Below are 19,254 nucleotides of genomic sequence, written 5' to 3'. Positions count from 1 at the left end.
CTCCAATGAAGTGCATAAAGCACCGCAGCGATGAGAAAAATGCTGGAAGAACGGACGAGCTCGGAGTCATCGCGCAGCTGTCAGTAGTACGGCCACATTTCAGATACCTTTTGAGCTTGTCCTTCGTCCCGTCCAAAAAGTTGTTAGATGATGGATCATGTCTGAAGCAGGACCCCGAAGGCATGATCTCAAGGGTCAGGAGAAGCTCCAAGAATGTCCTGGAGGTGGCCTCATATCACCTGAGGCTTCCGCAGACGGCTGATAACGCTGCTTACGATGAGTTGCAGGTATGGTCAGTCAAACACCTCACCTTGGGAAGGGGACGAAAAGGCAAGACGGTTAGTAGAAAGTCATAAGGAGTGGAAGGATATGTGTAGCATTCGACTTCTGTTGAAGTAGCGAGACTATCCTCTCTGCTCGAGGTGTCGTTGGAATGGTCGACAAGATATTTCTGCAGATCGTCAGTTCTTCTCAAACATGTATGCGATTTGTTTCACTCTGGCCAATATGGAAATCCATGCAGACTCGGTCTTGTTGAAGTAAGATTCGCATTCCTCGAGACGGCTTCGAGAGCCGTGCGGAATGTGGATATCGAATTCGTCAACATTCCACCATCAACTGGCCGCTTTGGTGCTCACATGCGGTCAAGACCCAGCAGGCTGATGTGATTTTGGGCGGGAGCAAATGTTCAACGATCAATAGGTAGCGTGCAAGAATGATCCACTCGCTGCCTGTTCTTGACACTATCACATCTTCATTTTCTTTTAGCTGCAGCAACCTTTTGCAAGGCAACTTCTCTTATTCGAAGGTCCTTATCCATCACTTCAGCTGAGTCGTAACCCCCTAGTTTCAAGGCATCTGCCAGGCTGATGGAATTTCGAATTGACGGCGCTAATTCAGGCCGTAGCGCCTTGAGACGATGCGCTCTTTTCTCGCCTTTCGTGAGTGGTTTGCTTTCGAGAGACGAGGGATCTCCATTAGGCGCCTAAAAGACGTCAAGAACCATGGTCGATCGGCAGGGTCAGCAATTTTTGACATACGTTCGTCTTGGATCCTTGTTCCATCCCAAAAATAGGCCCACGGTTGGTTGACGGAGTTGGTTGGATTTTCGACGTGGGAGAAAGATCATGCAACATCTTTCTCTGGGTCTCATACGGGGTGTAATTGCCACCGATGAGACATTCTAAAAAACTTGTGGGCGGATCTTGTGATCCTCGCTTCTCGTAAGCGGCAAGTCGCTCTAAAAGGGCACGGTGCGACTTGGAGAAACATTTGATGATGTCATTGATCAAAGCCGTACCTCCAGAGATGTTGTTGTCTGCACGATTTGGATCAATAATGGTCAGGCGTCCGGTTTGATCTCTGGAGCGGGGTGCAAAGAATCCCTGTAGGAGCAAGTTAGTAGGTTCGAAATAAAGAGGGAATCAAGTACCTTGTCCAAGTATGTAGGAGGGTCAAGTCGAATGGCCACAGAGTTCTTGTCAAAGAGATTGCCGTAGTAGTTGAAGAATTCCACCAGGACTTGACCCAAATTCATTGGGTGTTTCGGAGCAGGCAGATGTTGCAGAAAACTGGTGACCAAACATATCGTAGAAAAGCCACCCAGGCCGCCCCTAGAGACATCATTGAGTCCCCGAATCATGAGATATTGTTTCACAATGGAGACAATAATCGGCATGACGGGATAAGCTTTCTTCCACGTTTGAACGGTGTCGATGGTGGCAACACCAGAATCGTTGTCAAAACAAAGGTCGACCTTGAGTCCACTAACTCTATCCACAAACTTGATGATTGGAACTTTTGCTCTGGCGATAGCAACAATTGATCCGGGCTTTGCAATATTTCGTTGTCTCAGAAACTTGGTAAAGATCTGCAAGGGTCTTCGCACGTCCGACTTTGTCGGTAGAACGCCAGGTCGGTAATCGCGAGTGAAGAACACGAGGTCCATGTCGCCCGTCGGCAGATAAAGTCCAACGGCATAAGATCCGAAAGGTTTCAGCTCCCCGGGCATGAGTCGTCGAAGATCACGGCTTAGACGTTCCAAAACATCGGCGCGGACCTTCTGCTCGTAATCCTTCGGCCTCACCCAATCGTAGAAATCGATTATCTCCTTGTGTAGACTAAGCCGGTCAGCATTTGTATCAAGTTCAGTCCATAGATACGCTTACGCGATTCCTGGACTGTCAGTGGAGTTGAGCGTCGTCAACCACGGGGTTGAATGGATGCCTTGAGCCACCGCCCACTCTTTCCGCACCATTTTATCTGCATAGATTTCATTTTTAGACCGCGCCGCCTCAGGTTGTCCATGTGTATCCCCTCTTTTTCTCTTTCCGAGGACCTTGTCTTCCGTCAGTGCCCGCGGAGCCATGACTGGTTCTGAGTGTGTAGAGTCTTCTTCTTTATCACCTTCACCAACATCGAAAGAGATGAAGTCGTCTTCATTCGCGGCCTTTTGGGAGTTGCGAGCGGCGCCAATCCGAGCCTTCCGTATAAGCTTGAGAACGTCGGTTCGCTTGGTGGTCTGATCTGCCGGCGGAGGAAGGGACGTGTACGGATCTGGGTTTGACCATTTTGGCAGGTGGGCAGTAGACGCAGCGCTTGAGTCAGCTCGGAGACGTTTGGCTGTCCTTTCTGATCCCTCAAGGTCGTCTTCAGACTGCGCCATTGCTTCCTCCTCACTGTCCGTAAGTTCATCTAAGTTACGGAACTTGGATTCCACATTGGGACCCATGAGTGCTAGATTTTCATCTTCGTCGTGCTTTAGTTTAAGCAGCGGGCGTTCGGCGATTTTGTTCACCGGGGGGAGTCTGCGGAAGTGATCTCTTCTTGGGGTTTCGTTTCGCGCACTAAAATCTCTAGATTTCGGCCGGTATGAGTTGTCACTTCGATCGTCGTTATTGCGATTGCCTTGGAAATAGTACATTTCACGGTTTGCATCAGCCGGAGGCCATGGTGGTCGTGAATGGTGGTTGTGACGGGTAGGATAATATGAATCGCGGTCGGCGCGAGGATCTGGGCCAGGACCACGACGAGGACGATACGAATCTCCCATCTAGGCCTGTGATCTTGACGGAAAAATGGCGGCAGAGATGATTGTTGACGACAGGGCCTTTTGAAAAATCGTCGCGAATCCAATCTAGACTCGATATGGGAATCCGGCTGATAAGATAAACCACAGCGCTACCTTTCAAAAGTACTCTACTTAATGGCCCAATGCCTCTATCGATTTCCAAAGATTGAAAGGCAGAGTTGAAGATGATCATATCTCGACACATTGGCTGCCTGGAGCCTTTGGTTGCCGATCCTGCCTCACCTTGACCTTCTTTTGCTCGCAAAATGCCAACACTCCCACGAATAAGGTCAGGCCTTTCACGGTAATGCCGGAAAACTGTTGCACCGCATATACCGCAAAATTCTCGGAAACAGTCCTTGGAGTATTCCTGCTGTCTGAGTGCTCCCATCTCATAGTTTAACGGCTTGCCATCGACATGGGAAAGATTGGCTTTTGGAACGAAAGCCCACACCTGAATTGGGGAACTAGAACCCAGCCGACAAGACCGACATGCACAGGTTCCCGCCAGGTATTTGAAGCCGTTTTGCCTGAAGCCACCATTTTATGTCTTTGGGATTCTGCGAGCTCGATGAATGACACGGCACAAGTAAGTCAGACCAAGGTGAGGGTTGGTAAAACGCGTTGACTTTGCTTGTCTCATTCGCCGCCTCAATATTGTCAGCGGGATTGTGGGCAATGTCTTCGGGTCGGCACATCCAAGCAGCATTGAGTGAGAAACGAAAGGACGTTCAAGTCCCCCCATCGGCTCCCTGCAACAAGAGGGAGACCGAGTGGTATCAATGTCAGCCAAGGCAACTGACAAGCCCGCTGTCTTTAGTGTCGCCCACAAACTCATGCCGAATGATCTTCTCCAATCTCAAGTATGATACTTGCTCATGGGGCCCCACACGATCAACCACGCCTGAGCAGATAGTCCAAGAGTCGTCTTTGGCGATGTGAATTAACAATCGCCCTTCTCCGGTCTTGGAGGAGGTAATTTGGGTCTGCTCTGAATTGACCAAGCAACTAGAGACAAATGCAAAAGCAAGTCCAGACTGCTCGAAAGAAATGAACTAAGGGATGTCAGACGCAAAGGGGAGGATGATGAGTGGTTTGGGAAAGACAAAACAGGTATAGGTCAGTTGCAGGCCGCCGCGAGGGGCCCACACCGATTACAAGCCCCGCCGTGGTGGTCAGCTGCGCGCTCTGCCAGTGTGCCCAACCCCCCGAACATAAAGTACACTCGCTTTTCTCTCTCCCCCTCCTTTCCTCATACCAGCAACAAGCAATCTCACTTTGTCTTCCAGCCTCGCAAGAATATTAGTCGACTCTCGAGTCACACAAGCAACACTTGAGTAACCGCAAACTCTCGCTTACCAGTACAAAATGGGTATGACCATGAGGGTTCAAAGGATCCTACGTGTATAAATGACTGACTCGCGCCAGGTCCTTGCAACTGCAGCTGCGGCTCCTCTTGTGAGGTCTTCACCCTATACTTTGACATTCTTGTTGCTAATAGCATCACTAGGCGCCTGCGCTCCCGGCCAATGCGCATGCGTACGCAGTCATCAGTTCTTCTCATTTGACCAGGTCCTGACAGATCTTCCAGAAATAAGTACATTACCTTGCCATTGAAGGCTTCCAGTACCGTTCTCTACCTGCGAAACATGTCTTGATATAGAAGAAACACAGTTTATACCTCTGATTGAAATGAGCTTGATCAAACTCTCCTTAAATTGGGACGGTGGTGGTTGCTAGTGGAGCAGACAAATGCACATAACTTTGGCAGCGTTCAATAACAGAAGCCCGTGAATTCCGTTGGGCAATTGACAAAACTTGAATTTTTCTGTTTCTACTATAAGAACCACAAGGCTACATACTCCCGTTCCCAGAATATTGACTTCGCCAATTCGCGGGCTGTTCCCCGAATGCCTGGCAGTTCCGTCTGGCGGGTTTCATGCGTACAAGCGGGGTTTTCAGCTCGCCCCCCCGGGGACTGGTCAAAAGAATTCCAATGCCAGACAAATGGATCCCACTTTTGACTATCGGTTCACACCACTATTGATCTGGAGGTAAGTAAAGTCATGTCGTATTAAGCAATATCCACATTCACATCGCACCGCGAACCCAGTTGACATATCACTTTCCAATGGGGCTATGGAGAGATCCAGTTTAATCACGCCCGAGTCAATCCCTCTCAGTCTCCGGATTCGAGGCTCCCTCTATGGTCTTGCGGTCTGCGACGCCTTGGGAGGACCGGTTGAGTTCAAAAAGCGTGGTTCCTTCCCACGGGTCACTTCGATGCTTCCCAACGACAACTTCGGTATCGGACCAGGCTATTTCACAGACGACACTTCAATGGCTTTGTGCCTAGCTCACTCTCTCCTGGATAACAACGGCCACTCCAACATCGCTGACCAAGTCAAGAAATACATCGCATGGTGGCAGCAGGGCTATATGTCCTCGACCGGGTCCTGTTTTGACATTGGCGTCTCTACGAGAAGCTCGTTGACAACCTGGTCCAACTATATGGAACAGGAGTACAACCATTTGCGTCCTGATTCAGTGGCAGCCGAGGAGGCTCTACTCTCCATAAAGAAAAAGATTACAGATGTGTTCTCGAAGGAACAGTATTGCGGGAATGGCAGTTTGATGAGGGTTCTCCCAGCCGCACTAACTGCACAAAGCGAGCAAGAGGCCGTGGAAGTGGCACGGGAGAGTTCGATCCCAACACACCCTCATCTCCGCTGCGTACATGCTTGCATGATATACGTCGCCCTGGTCTACCAAGCACTCAACGGCGCATCAAAGACTGAACTTGCTGTCAGCCTGTGCGAGTCGGTGAATGAGCCTCCTAACAACATTTCTGACACAGCAATAGAGTCAGTGCTCAAAGCGCGGTTTCAAGGCTACCGCACAATTACAGACTGGAAGTCGACTTCTTCCAAATCAATCCGAAGTACAGGGTATGTCGTCGACAGTCTCGAGGCATCTCTATGGGCGTTCTTCAAAACGAACAGTTTCGAAGAAGGCGTCCTCCTTGTCGTGAATCTAGGAGACGATGCAGACACTGTTGGGGCGATATATGGAGGAATTGCCGGGGCTTTCTATGGTAGCGAAGCTATCCCTGAAAGATGGCTGGAAGAGATGCAGAGGCTGGATCTTTTGAATGACACAGTGCACAAAATACTCACGTTGAGGGAAAAGACTATATGAAGGCTCAAGGAATTCTTCTCCATCCTCGGTGTGTAACAGGCAGCCACACAAAAGGAAGCCCTTCTTTCGCTTCGACTGGGCATTTAATAATTCATCTCGTGATATGATACTATTCTACATCTCAGACTAGCCTACTTAGCTACTTTGATAGCATCACCCATCAAAGCATCAACCGCACTGCATCTCCTACCCAGGTGAATGGTGGTGGCGTGATGTCATTTGCTTGAACGACCCCCGCATTTTTTATATCACAGCTCGAGCATTGCTGGCGGCATCGACAAACCAATATTGCCACTGGCCGGTGCATCCAGTAGTAGGACCCAGGAACTCAGTTTCACAGGATGACGCGCCTCATGTGACCCATTTCGATTCCATTTCGGATTTCATCCCCGCGATGCATATTTAAACCTCTCTGGACCCCATAACCAGGCACAAATTCACACTACCTGCAAAACCAAAACCAAAACCAAAAAATGTCGAACTCGAACTCATATTCCGAGTTCAGCTACGTTGCCTCCTCATATACCTCATCATCTTTCTCCCAATCCTCCTCCGCTGACCCCGAGGGCACGACAAAACGCTTCACCGAGACGATGACCAGCAACGACCGGGACGGGACTTCAGTCCGCCGCACGCACGAGGAGACCGGCAAACCCACACTGCAGGATGAGATGTATATTCCCCCAGGAGGACGGACGATTGAAGGCACTGGTGCGGCTGAGAAAGGACGTATTGAGGATGTCAGCGACGCCGACGCTGAGAGACACCGAGAGCGGGACAGGGAGTATGAAGAGCGTATGGAGGAGGAGTATGCGAAGAGGGAGGGCGGTGCTTGAAGTTGAAGTGGCAAATTGTACTAAACCGGACCAGGTCAGCTAACGTAGTCGAGAATTGACAATTCATTAGTACGTCGTCCGATAGGTCTGAAGACAATAAAAGGGCTTCATGGATGATTCAGCTTGAGTGAGGTAACTGGACTGGGGTTGGAATTGCATGTTGTATCACTATCGACTTGTACAAGTATTTATCTTTTCTAAGGGATAAAGGGTCAAGAGCTCTCTCTTTCTCTCTTCCGCCCCGTTCGCTCTCTCATATCCACAGTTTTTCTTCTGTGTCTTCTTGCGATGCTGGGGGAATATAATTTCAAATGAACTACCCGAGCCAATACTGTAGGCAAGAGAAAATGGATGCCTCCCTTTCCTTTCCATCCCCAACGACCCCTGTCGTTCACTCACCTTGATGAAGAGATTCTTCGGTCTGCGCTCTCAGAATTTCTCTTTCTCAGACTTTGATCTCCGTAGAGTTCAACAATTCTCATATTTGCAGCTCATCCAACGAACCTGCCGTGCTCATCTTTTTGGAGTTGATCACGGGGCTGGTCGTGATGTCGGTCTTCTTGATACAGATCCAGGTGGAAGCGTACATATTTACGCTTGATGAATCGCGTCAGCCTAAGGCCAAGACCCAAGTGAGAAATGAAAGGAGCCAGGTATCTTACCGGTCGATGCACTTCCCTGAATCCCGTCTTCCTACACATTTGGTTTCAAAGCCATGCTTCTCAAAGATCTGAGTGTACCAAGGCCGAAGAGCGGCGGAGCGGAAGAGGACACGACCACCGAGTTTGAGAACCTTGTTTAGGGCAATGACTTGCTCTAGGGCGGCGTTTTCTAGAGGATTGAACCAATCCATCGAGTCCATGAGCTAGTGGGGGGACGAGTTAGTTCCTTATGTGGACTGGACTGCTTCATATGGACCAGGGGGAGCCTACGATGGCGATAGTCAAGGTGGACGGGCTGATCCGTGCAATGACTTCCATGATTTCATCTGTGTGAATGCGTAGCCCGTCGAAAGTGTCTGGTCTCGAGAGCGTGGCGTGGGCCTTAACCCCCAAATAACGAGGATGACACCTATTTTCATTAGCCCAACTGAAGACCACGCGGCAGGATTAGACGATCTGCATACTTCCTTGAAAATTTCCCTTGCAGGCAGAGATAGTAGAAGTAATTATCTCTACTGATTTGAGTTGTTTCCACCACCGGATCCAAGGTGTCGACAACGTATTGCCAAACGGCTTCGCCAAAGAGCTTCTTCGTCTTCGGGAGATTTGTCCTCCGAGCATAGTCATTGATTATGAGTGCATGTTGAGCGGGAGGAACACCTGCGGCTTTCCATGCCCACCATTCTGTCGAGACAACCGCCTTGTGCAGAGGCCAGCTCAGCAATAAACTCCTAATATAGGGCCAAATCTCCCGTTGCTCATTTAACGTCTCCACTTTGCAAATCGTTCGCACTTTGGTCGTCAATCCAAACAGCTTGAACAGCCATCGAACAAGCTTGATAGCATGTCTTGAACCGCCGCTCTCATAAAGTCCGCCCGGAGACGTAAAGATATAGGCCTTGTTAAGCCAATATTGGAACGCTTGGCTAGACATGTGAGGGCTCAGTTTTTGAAGGAGAAGGTTGCGAAAATCAGGGTGCTGACCCTCTCCGAATAATTGCCAGACATCGCTGTGGGGGAGAGCAGTGAAAGCCGCCACTTTGAGCTCGAGGAGATGGTTCTGGTTGGGATTGAGATCGACGGCGTGAATTCGCTTTGGCTTTTCGAGGAGGTAGTCTAGAATATTATCTCCGGCGCTGGTGATGGCGAGAATGACGTCGTCTTGGGTGATATTCAGAAGCTGACGGTCAACTTTGGGATCCTCCCAATTGAAGGCGTAGATGTATTCATTGCCGAATTGTTGATGCTTCTGCAGAAGGTCGTTATAGTAAATTCTCCAGTGGTGTTGTTGGTAGAATGCTGCCGGCAGTGGAAGGTTAGAGCTCAAGTTCACAATAGCGGATTCATATGATTTCGATCGAGGGATGTTCTGTTGAGCGTCCAAAGCTCTTTGTTCGCGGAATTTCATGGGAGACAAATATGGCGATTCGGTCAGAGCCGCATCGAGCTTCTCCAGGGCTTCGTGGCCATGTTCAGCAAAAGTTTCGGCGTCTCTTCTGCATCCAATGAAGATATAATAGGGAATACTACGTTCAACAGGAGTCAGTACACAAATAAGGGGATGATACGACGCACAAAATATCGTTCCTACCGGTTCGGACCAAGGGATTGCCATTGGTCTTGATCCGTTTGGGAATTCCTATTTGATGCGCACGGTTTCCCACCGAATTGATCCAGGTATGAATGTTCAGGACTTACCCTCCTAGAAGATAGTTGCGTTCGCTCGTGGAGAGAATGGTGCCAAACCGATACTCGACGTAGTCTCTCCGACCGCCGTCAAGATTGACTCGATCAGCATCAAACCATGTTCTCCAGAACATCCGCCCAACCCAATTGACATGACGGTTAAAGGTTCCGCCGATGTAGTTCCTTGAGGAAATGTCCACGATGCTCTGAACGTAGAAATCGCAGATACCAATGACACCGCTGGGAGATAGAAGGCCTGAGATCATGTCGATAACACTGTAAAAATCTGGAATCATAGATAAGCTGTAGCTCATCGTGATCAAATCGGCCGATGAAGGGTTGCAAGCGATCGACCTGGCATCTTGACAGAGCACGGTAACATTCTTCCAGCCATTCTGGCGGACGCGTTCATTTGCAACCTCGCACAACGAAGTGGACAGGTCGACAAGGAAGACATGGTCAAAGAAGCCCTCGATACCCACCATTTTGTCCATGACCTCGATATTGTAGCCGGTGCCGCCCCCAATATCATACCAAACGGGTTTTTGACCTCCCTTTGATGCCATCCGTGCCTGCAGCTTGGCAATCAAAACGGCCAACATGTCTTCTCGGCCCTGCAAGAGGCGCTTCCTGGTAGCATCGTAGACGTGTGCCTGAAACTAATGAGTCAAGGAAAAGGCCACAACTTCTCGGCCTACCTGTGCGGAATAGAAGGATTCGAGAGCGCGTTGTTGTCCGGCATCCGTCTGCTTGTCGTGGGGCTTCAAAAGACAGACATAGACAAATCTGACGTAGGGATGTGCGATGAGTTTCTCGAGGATGAAATGGCCGCCAAGCTTATACAAAAGGCACGCCAGAATGGTCACGAGGACAAAGAAACCCATTCCTATCAGTCCGAGTTCGAGGTGGAAACTCTTGAGGCGCTGCCATTCTGCGTAGCTGAAAGGCTCCATTGTTTTGCGTGTCAAGGACAGGCAACACCGACACTCTGACAAAGAGCGGGAGAAGGTAAAGCAGAAGATGACTTTACTGCGCCGCCCTCTCTCATGGTCTTTTGCAGTTTAAGAATTGTCCGCACGACCATAAGGCTTCTGGAGGCGAATTTACCACGGGCAGGCTAGTCCAGCGAATCAATACCATGATAGCAGACATATGGCGGATTGAGTGGCGAAGACGATAGTCCACTAGAATCTAAAAGGAGAGCGCCAGCAATGGATAACAGTAGACGGCGCATGTGCAGCTTCGAAACAGCGGGTTTGAGTTGGTGAGAAAACGCTGCGTGACGACGCGAGGAGCTGGGAGAGAATTGCCAAAAGGTTGCCCCAGGCGACAAATCACAGCAGCGCATTCGGCGCGTGGGCGAGGGTCCTTTAGCATCAAATCCTATCGCAGCCGAATTCGGGAGACGTCGCCCAACAACCAGATCTCGAGCGAAGCCAACCACCGCACACACGTGCTGCCCAAATTGTCTTTTTGCGGTGCTGAGAGACCCAGGAGCACGAGATCAATCCACCTGACCACGTGCGACCTTTCAATTTTCAGCATGTTCACCAGAAAAAAAAAAAAAATTCGATGGGGCCAGAGGGGTTGAGGGGGGGGGCCTTCTCTGGCGAGATTTGTTTCATGCAGGGTCCCATCTTTTTTCTTCGATTGTCGGTTTACCTTCCACACTCGGCCAGCAAGGGAGGGGGGGATTCGATCACGTGCTGTGGAAGCCTCGTGGAAGCATGCTCGACCACTGATCGAGGCACTGGCGGTAGCAGGCTCAGACGGCGTGGTACTCTTGCTCACTTGGTTTTGGTTTCTGGTTCTGATCGAGATCCATCCAGGGGGGAGGCATTTCGAGCGAGTTCTGCTTGGAGATCTGTGATCCAGAGCTTAACGTTCTCACGAAGTCTGTTCAGTTCAGGCTCGTCCGAGTAGGGCATGCTGGCCGTACAAGCCTCGATTCTGGATGCAATCTCTTTAGCCTGCTCGAGCTCTCTCACCTTGGAACGAGGTTGAGCATATTTCCTGATTACATGGTCAGAAGATGTCGCCGACTCTGCATCGCTGTCAACATCCCCGGCGATCGCACCGTGGGTTGTATTTTCCGCGTGCACCACATAGATCCAAATGTTGAATATGGCCAAGTAGAAATCGATGGCGTTGACAGAGTCTGGCCAGGACTTATGATAAGGATGCCTGATTATAAGCCTCTCATAGAACCGTTTAGCGTTCTCAAATCCCTCTCGAGTAAATGGAAATGCAACTGTCCGGGACTCAGGACCAGCCTCACTTGGGCAGCCTTGCCGTAAAAGGACTTCGGCAGCAATGCCCATAAACCCTCGATTGCGGACAGCAGCACTCTTCATTACCATGTCTTCTCGAAACATGAGGCCCAGGGCTCGCGATGCTCGTGGGAAATCCTCTTTCAGTAAGCTGCGATGAACTATCGCAGTCAGAGCGGCGAGATGTTGAAGATGAAGAGAACCTAGCGCATCAGACGAGTCGTTGGGCGACTGCTTCTTCTTCTCACTGCGCAGCGTATCCCCGCGGCGGCGGTTTGAAGAAGGTATTTGAGCATGCGGGAATGGTACTCCGGGAGGAAGTTGATCCAGCGGTTGGCCGGCAACACGGCGCTGGAGTCTTTCCGGGGGAGAAACGACAGCAGCATACTCTAATTCAGTAATACTCCTCTCTGTGTGGTTGGTGACCTTCAACTCGTCCTGCTCTTGCTCCTCTCTCGTTTGTCCTGTTGTATTCACTCTCTTGCGCTTTTTGCTGGAAGATTGCCGTCGCTCGGTACCCACCGAAGACCGCCGAGTATTCACGACTGGCGAGAAGATCGTAGGCATTGTCGCTCTTCTAGCCATCGAGGCGGGTGTGATCGTGACGAACGAAGTGTTGTCAACTCCAGGCTGGAGAGGATTCGCCGTTGATTGCGTGCATGAGGTCCCTTCGGATAGAGGCTGGAACGGGCAATGGGTCTTGACATAGTAAGTAAAATAGTACTCGTTGCGGGCTCATAGTTGGGGAAGCGATCATTACTGAACTGTGCGTCAACAGTCGACAAAAGGAGTTCTGGATGCAAGCACAGAAGTGAAGGCGACGATGAAGGAATCGACCATTTTGCTATTGGCCGAGGGCTAGTTGTCTCGGAGCATTCGTTTGATCAGACGACAATGTTGCAACTTGTTGGCAGGGTTGCGTCCGTGCTTCGCAGAACACCTTGGTTTGGGGCCGCTTTTGCAAAGTCACAACTCCAGCCTTCCAACGAAAGCACCATCCGACCTTAGTGATAACCACACCCTCCTAACCTGGCTGTTCACCATATTCTTCGGTGAAGCCTCAGTCACCTACATCTCAAAGTGAACCCTACACACCTTTGTTGCTGTTGATTCCGTCCTATCTGCTAAGCGCTTCGATGAATCTCGTCACCTTCTGACAAGTCAGGTTGACCGCACCCTTAGATGCTGTCCTGGCCCATTCCTTGTCTTCCGGCAATTACACTTTTAAATCTCTTCCCCTTGGATCGAGCATAACACCCCCTGTGTCAATATTGAAGCTGCCTCCTAGATATCGGTTGGTCATGACGCCACAGTAGGCTTACCTGTTGACCGGGTGGCAAACTACTGAGCATGGGCAACACCACTTCTGCCCCTCGCGGGCCGACCGATGACGGACAGTTGGAAGAGCTCGGGCACTCGAGAAGTGGCACACAGATACGAATTATTGACGGTAATCCTGATGGCAACAGCTCGCGCCTTGCCGGAAGAAATACCAACTCACTGAGAGTCGCTGGACATAGAGCCAGTACTCTTTACGACACTTTCCGACGCCATCGATCAGCCGAATCAGTGACCTCGCGACCGAATGCAGGACATCCGTCGCCATCCCTGGATGAACACGAGTATGAGCAAGAGAACAGACCTCTGGTGGGAGTTGGAGATATTGATACGGCAGAAGCGACCCCAGAACATATTGTTCCCGGACACGCGTCTCGAAGACGATCCGCAATGTCGAGACTTGGGTCACGACTTCTGCCGGATTCTGTCGTAAGGGGGGTGTTAAACAGTGGTGAAGAAACTTTGGAGGAAGGCCGCGCGCTACGAAATGGAGCGTCAGAACATTCACGAGCCTCAGTCTACAACCGACCGCTAAATTCTGCAGCCAACAATGGGCTATCCGCTACCGGTTCCTTTGGAAGACGTGAATATCGCACATATTCTAGACGACGAGCCATCCGAGGCCCATTCCCGATCTTGCAAAACATTCATCCGCCTCTCGACTCACACAGTCCCCGGCCTGAATCATTTGATGGCGTTCGGGATGTACCAGCGCCCACGATCAGCCCGCTTCGGCATCGCAACAGATTCAGCCGTGTCCGTGATTCGATTTCCATATCCTCTCGAATCTCTAGCCTGTTTGGACATTCCACAGATCAACTTCAGTCCAGCCAAGGAGGGCCGGAGTCCGCGGTTCGACCCGGGGGGGTCACCTTTGCCGACGAATCTGATCATTTACTTCCTTCACTCCAATCTAGTGACCACCGTCTCGATTCTGACGATACTCCTCACGAATTGGACGCAGTTGAGCCCGAAACTCGAACTCTCCTGGCCGCTCCCCGTGTTACTTCGGGCATGAGTACAATTAGACGATTCCAGCCGGGTCTTCGCTCCCGGTCGACCCGACTCATACGAAGAGGAGAACATCCACCCCTATCGCAGGTTCTGCAACTCGCGGCGGCAGCTATTGCAGCTCAGCTGTCCGGCCACGCTGCTGGCGGCGCTTCTGGTGGGCGTCAACTTGGTGGCGACACATTTGATGGGAGTATTCAGAACTTTGTCCAGACACTTCAAGACGCGGCAACAGCACAGGCGGGAGAGAGCATTGACATGAATGCATCGGATGGAGACCTTCCTCCGGTCAACTTTATGCGAGTGTTCCAATTTCCCAATGATGAGAATGGCTCTCCGATCGCGTCGCAAGCACGGTCTCGGGACGTTGATCAAATGGAATTGGACTCTATCGCTGGGCCTGGTGAAAACGACCGATCCGTAACCTTGGTTTTGGTCGGTGTGAGATCGTTGCCTCATGGTCAGGACAGCACTAATGGAGAAAATGGTACTCTCGGGCCCAGTCTGGACACGCTTTTGAGCCTCCCATTCTTACCACCTGCCAATATTCTGCGAAACGGAAGCTCTGGAGCCTTGTTTCGCCGCTCGGACGGAAGAGCACGTTCAAACCCTCGGCGACATTCGATGACCAACTTTCCTGCACAGTACGAAAGTCAGCGGCATCAGCGCACACGGACACAGACGGCCCGGTCGTCGACCAACTCTGATCAGGCTGTGCCATCTACGCCTGAAGCGGGCGAGGCATCGCACCTGGTCTCGGAAACCCCCCCGGGGCCACATCCTCCCCCTTCAACTCCAGCTGCTATTCGGAGTGGCCAAGCATCACCGATTCGTCGCCCATCATCGGCATCAGCGGCACAGAACCCAACCGTTCCCGAACTAGATGAAGACCATCCACGACAAAATCTTGATGATACGGCACCAGAGACCTCGTTCAGCGCAGCACGGCAGAGGAGACGAAGTGATTCGGAATTTGCTCGCCGGCCCGAGCTCGGTTCTGGTGCTGCGAGGCGGAATGGAGTGGTGGAACCTGATCATCCCCCCGTAGGAGCTGGACGAAGTTGGCTGATCTATGTTGTTGGCACGAATGTCTCGCCCGATCACCCTGCTTTCACCATGCCCAGCTTGTTTACCGATAATCCTTCCTATGAGGATATGCAGATGCTGTCAACTCTTCTGGGGCCGGTCAAGCCCCCCGTGGCGACACAGGAAGACGTTAATTCCGCTGGCGGGCTGTTTCGTCTGGCGGTCCAAGAAACCGGTTTCATGGGTGATCCTATTTCAGAGGGCGACAGCTCTTCATTAATTATCAGTCCAGGGGAGCGATGTCTCATCTGTTTGTCTGACTATACAGCGCTAGAGGAAGTGCGGCGTCTCGACAGGTGCCACCATGTGTACCATCGCGAGTGCATTGATGAAGTGAGTATTGTCTTGACGGGATAAAACGCCATAGTATTGACCATTCCCCAGTGGCTCACAACTGGCCGTAACAGTTGTCCAATGTGTCGGGGCCAGGGTGTTCGGGAAAAAAGCAATCCTTCAAACATGAATCCTGCAGCCGCCTCACCGCCTACAATATGAGATGTTGACACTACTGATCATGACAGTCCAAACGGGTCCCGACAGCGATGATGCTCGCCAAAGCTCACGACCGTTTACGAATTCTCTTATTAGCATTGTCCGGGACAACCCATCGGCTTGGCGCTCGTTGGGTATTCGTGATACTGGGAAGGGCACATTTTAATGAGGGTGTTTCTGACCGAGATGGGAACTATGAACTTAGTGGGCTCCAGTGTGGTCCGATCAGGGAAGCGATGGATTGATTTGAGATGGTCCGGTCAAACACGAATTTGTAGGTGCTTTTACATACTCTAGCAAGGTTGTGCCCGGAACCTGAGACACTGAGATAAATTTCTTGCAATCGGCTGGTACATGTGATTCCTCTATGGAGCTTTCGGCAACGAGACATGGTGAGACCTTGAGACAGGTACCGAACACGTGTAGGTGAAGACGGTCAATCGCAACAAATTGCGCGCTTGGACTTCTTTTTCTTTTTTTAAATGTCACTGCTTTCAGAATTTTCGATGTCTACGTGCAAGGAGCAGACTTTGTCTAATCCAGCAGAAGTGGCGGGAATACCGAGCCATGAGCAGTCCTACTGAGTACATGCTGCTACCGCGGCAGCAGATAATGAGCACGGCGGGGCCCAATGATCTGGGCTGCCTGTGCACCGGAGATTGCCAGCCATCCTCAGCAAGCGGATTAATTATTTTTTTTTTTTTTTTTTAAAACGAATGCGCCCTGACCAAAGTTGGAGGGCATCCATCTCGATCGACGGTTAGCCTAGCTAGGGGAGCCACAGATCGTGTCCGAGACTGGAAGCATTTGCCATCGGCGACTCTGATAGACTATTAGGCAGCTTTATTTTTGTCTCTAACTTTACTGATTTGCTTTGTACGTCCATTCGATGGACGTCCCTGCACATGTGAAATCGTTCTGGAGAAACACGATTCGGGCCTGTGGCGATTTCGGAACTGAAAATGATTCGTCGAGGGATGTGGCTCTGTGAGACATGAAGATGGACTTCAACGAGGTCAGGTACAGACTCGTGAGTGAGATCTGTGCTGGGACGGGCCATTCCTTTTATTTGCGGTCTGGAATACGCAATTGCGACATCGCTGCTCATTCCAATTTGCAATCCCTCTCCTTCACCAATTCATCACGCACGGCTGCATTAAAAAGGTCCTCTTCAAGCGTCCCATTGTGTCAAACAGGCCTTTGAGGCCTATATTTAACCTTCAAGCATCGACGCCATCTCTACCACCATTCCCCATTTCTGGCATTGATCATCTGCCTCCCAGAGCCATCCAGAAGTGACCGTTGCCGGCCGCTTATGCTTCCCCTACAGCTAGGACTCCCTGCTCCCTATTCCCTCGTTTTCTACTCCATCTGATGGCGTGGGAATTTCCCACTGGCCGATCTTAGCCATGGAAGTGCCCTTGGGCAGAGGACGAAAGGACAAAGTCATGTCGAGATCACCAATCGAGTCATTTCGTAGTCCTTCCGCCATCTTAAAATCCCATTGGGGTTTCAGCAGGTTGCAGACTATGTTTCGGGAGGACCGGCTGAGTTGGAAAGACGCGGTCATTGTTTCTCACCCGGTAGGTAGTAGCATAGCTCCATCCACAACGCCTAGTTCTACTAAACCCCAATCCCACTACGGTATACACATCTGGAAAGAGGCGTTCAGACATGAAGACTCAAAAAGTGGGTGCGATGGGCACCTGTAGGATCTGCAGCCAGGGTTCATGAAGACTTGAAAGTCAAACGGATCCCTCCAAGAGCACAGACAAGTGGCCCCCTGTCTGCTGCGGCTGCCATTGGGCAGGAAATGCATCGTCACCGAGCATATCGACGCCCATATGCACTAGACACACTCTTTTAACACGATAGTTCACTCCAGCTTTTCATCCAGCTGTTAGCCCCGGACGAATCGCTCGTTCAGGGAGGGGCGGAAGAGAATCCCAAAATGGGCATCTCGCAAGCCGTTGTCGTTGATTCCCCGCCCTCCAAGAAACGGCCATGCAGCCCACTATCACTACCCACTTGGGTCGACAGCTTGCAGCCCACAATACCAAAAGCCTTCCACCCAGTCAGCATTCGCCTTCTTTGGGGGTTGACTTGGTCGCCCCAGGTGCATTTCTGTGACCCAGCGAAATAAGGGTTGAAACAGTTCATGCTATCGGAAGAGTGATTTGCCGGGCAAGATTAGCATTCCGTTAACCAGGAACCACTCGGACCGGCCTAATCTGCATCAAGGCCCTGAGATGCCGCAGTGGTGGGTATGATGCGACGGGATGGTCCTCGAGTCGGGTCTGCAGTCGACCAGTCTCACCCTTTTTTTGAGAGCCTTTTGGGGCCAGAATACCATACCGGGTGTTCGTGTGGCTCATCGACGATATCGCTCTGTTAAGGGAGCATCTCCACGCCACTGATGCAACGTGGTTGTTTCCCACTGCATTGAGCCTATAGCTAAACGATGCGGACCGAAAAACGTGGCTTTAGCTTTGGCTCCTGAGGCTCCTAGGCTGAAGGTCACTCTAGGTTTTACTGTTAGAGAGCTGTTACAGGGTCCAATAGGCTACAGCATCCTCTGAATACTAACTTGACATGCCGAACAAGTTGAGGGCTTTTCCTGCGAAGATGGCTACGCCTGTTCTAGCACAGCGTGCTGGTCTAAGGAGCAGGTCCTTCTCTAGATTCCGCGACAAATCAAGTTTTTGCTTGATGATTGCAGCAACGCCTCGTAAAATAGATCCTGGTGAACACACAAAAAAAAGGACTGTCGAATTGCGTGAGGTCGATCCATCCGAAACCAATGATCGACGGCCAGAAGGGAAAAGGAAAAAGAATAAAAATTTCATCTCTGACAATTGCAGATGTTTCGCACTTTGCATTCGCAGCGGTATCTCCGCCGTGGGAGAACAGCTTTCGGTACAAGCCAATTTCCTTTGCGCCATGATTCGGGTTCCGACCATTTTGGCAGGCCCCCTTGTGCCAGCGGCGACCGTCCCCTCCAAAGCCACCATCTCCTGGACCGTTGACAAACTCATCAAGCAAGCCAGCACGACTGGGTGATAGACTTGTGTCAGATGCTTAGGGTCCATCCGGCGCTGTCAAAAGTGCAGGACCGGTTTCAAGACGTTCAAACTCGAAAAGGTCCAAACTTCTCCGTAGGCTTAGCTCACGCAATGTGTGCTTTGAGGATCGTTCCAGCTCAACATACGGGCATCCCAGGGACGGCTTCTACAATGCGGCTCTTCGTGGACACGCCAGAATAGCATAATGTTCCGGCAGTGCCAGTAAAATCAGCGGCCGGTGAACTGGCGGCGGCGAGAACGGATGAAGGACCTTCTATGCCCGATCGACATTTTGGATCTACGGTACCTCAAGAATCATCCCCGGCCACGCACTGGCCCAAGTCTGACGGGGTGTGAGAGACCCTGGTCCTGTCCAAGGGCCACTATTCACGGTAAAGCGCTATACAGTCCGCTGGTTTTCGGCATGGGGCCTAACAACCTAAGAGACCCCCCCCCTTCAACTTCGACTCTTGACCTTTTTCATGCTCCAGTCCAGAGACCAGAAAAATCTGTGGTACAATCCAAATTTGTGTCCCTATCCAA

The 19,254-nt window shown here is 51.0% G+C and overlaps 6 protein-coding genes across 6 annotated transcripts; 3 read left to right on the top strand and 3 right to left on the bottom strand.

Annotated features, from left to right (window-relative positions):
* Nucleotides 1–754: 754 nt before the first annotated feature.
* Nucleotides 755–3,052, bottom strand: Z518_08287 (uncharacterized protein; the record flags this gene model as incomplete). The annotated part of the gene is made up of 4 exons (XM_013414028.1): nucleotides 755–985; nucleotides 1,041–1,385; nucleotides 1,433–2,120; nucleotides 2,169–3,052. 4 exons carry the CDS (start codon nucleotides 3,050–3,052, stop codon nucleotides 755–757), a joined length of 2,148 nt encoding a protein of 715 aa, XP_013269482.1.
* Nucleotides 3,053–5,209: 2,157 nt separating this feature from the next.
* Nucleotides 5,210–6,268, top strand: Z518_08286 (uncharacterized protein; the record flags this gene model as incomplete). Its single annotated transcript, XM_013414027.1, has 1 exon — nucleotides 5,210–6,268. The coding sequence occupies one exon, from the start codon at nucleotides 5,210–5,212 to the stop codon at nucleotides 6,266–6,268; it is 1,059 nt and encodes a 352-aa protein (XP_013269481.1).
* Nucleotides 6,269–6,741: 473 nt separating this feature from the next.
* On the top strand, nucleotides 6,742–7,104 carry Z518_08285 (uncharacterized protein; the record flags this gene model as incomplete). Its single annotated transcript, XM_013414026.1, has 1 exon — nucleotides 6,742–7,104. The coding sequence occupies one exon, from the start codon at nucleotides 6,742–6,744 to the stop codon at nucleotides 7,102–7,104; it is 363 nt and encodes a 120-aa protein (XP_013269480.1).
* Nucleotides 7,105–7,582: 478 nt separating this feature from the next.
* On the bottom strand, nucleotides 7,583–10,405 carry Z518_08284 (uncharacterized protein; the record flags this gene model as incomplete). Its single annotated transcript, XM_013414025.1, has 6 exons — nucleotides 7,583–7,700; nucleotides 7,767–7,969; nucleotides 8,037–8,175; nucleotides 8,231–9,292; nucleotides 9,465–10,105; nucleotides 10,151–10,405. 6 exons carry the CDS (start codon nucleotides 10,403–10,405, stop codon nucleotides 7,583–7,585), a joined length of 2,418 nt encoding a protein of 805 aa, XP_013269479.1.
* An 834-nt stretch (nucleotides 10,406–11,239) lies between these two features.
* Z518_08283 (uncharacterized protein) lies at nucleotides 11,240–12,289 on the bottom strand (the record flags this gene model as incomplete). The annotated part of the gene is made up of 1 exon (XM_013414024.1): nucleotides 11,240–12,289. One exon carries the CDS (start codon nucleotides 12,287–12,289, stop codon nucleotides 11,240–11,242), a length of 1,050 nt encoding a protein of 349 aa, XP_013269478.1.
* A 783-nt stretch (nucleotides 12,290–13,072) lies between these two features.
* On the top strand, nucleotides 13,073–15,514 carry Z518_08282 (uncharacterized protein; the record flags this gene model as incomplete). Its single annotated transcript, XM_013414023.1, has 1 exon — nucleotides 13,073–15,514. One exon carries the CDS (start codon nucleotides 13,073–13,075, stop codon nucleotides 15,512–15,514), a length of 2,442 nt encoding a protein of 813 aa, XP_013269477.1.
* Between the last annotated feature and the right edge of the window lie 3,740 nt (nucleotides 15,515–19,254).

Source organism: Rhinocladiella mackenziei (assembly GCF_000835555.1).
Source record: "Rhinocladiella mackenziei CBS 650.93 unplaced genomic scaffold supercont1.6, whole genome shotgun sequence".
NCBI classification, from domain to species: Eukaryota; Fungi; Ascomycota; class Eurotiomycetes; order Chaetothyriales; family Herpotrichiellaceae; genus Rhinocladiella; species Rhinocladiella mackenziei.
This window is presented reverse-complemented; position numbering and strand designations above follow the sequence as displayed.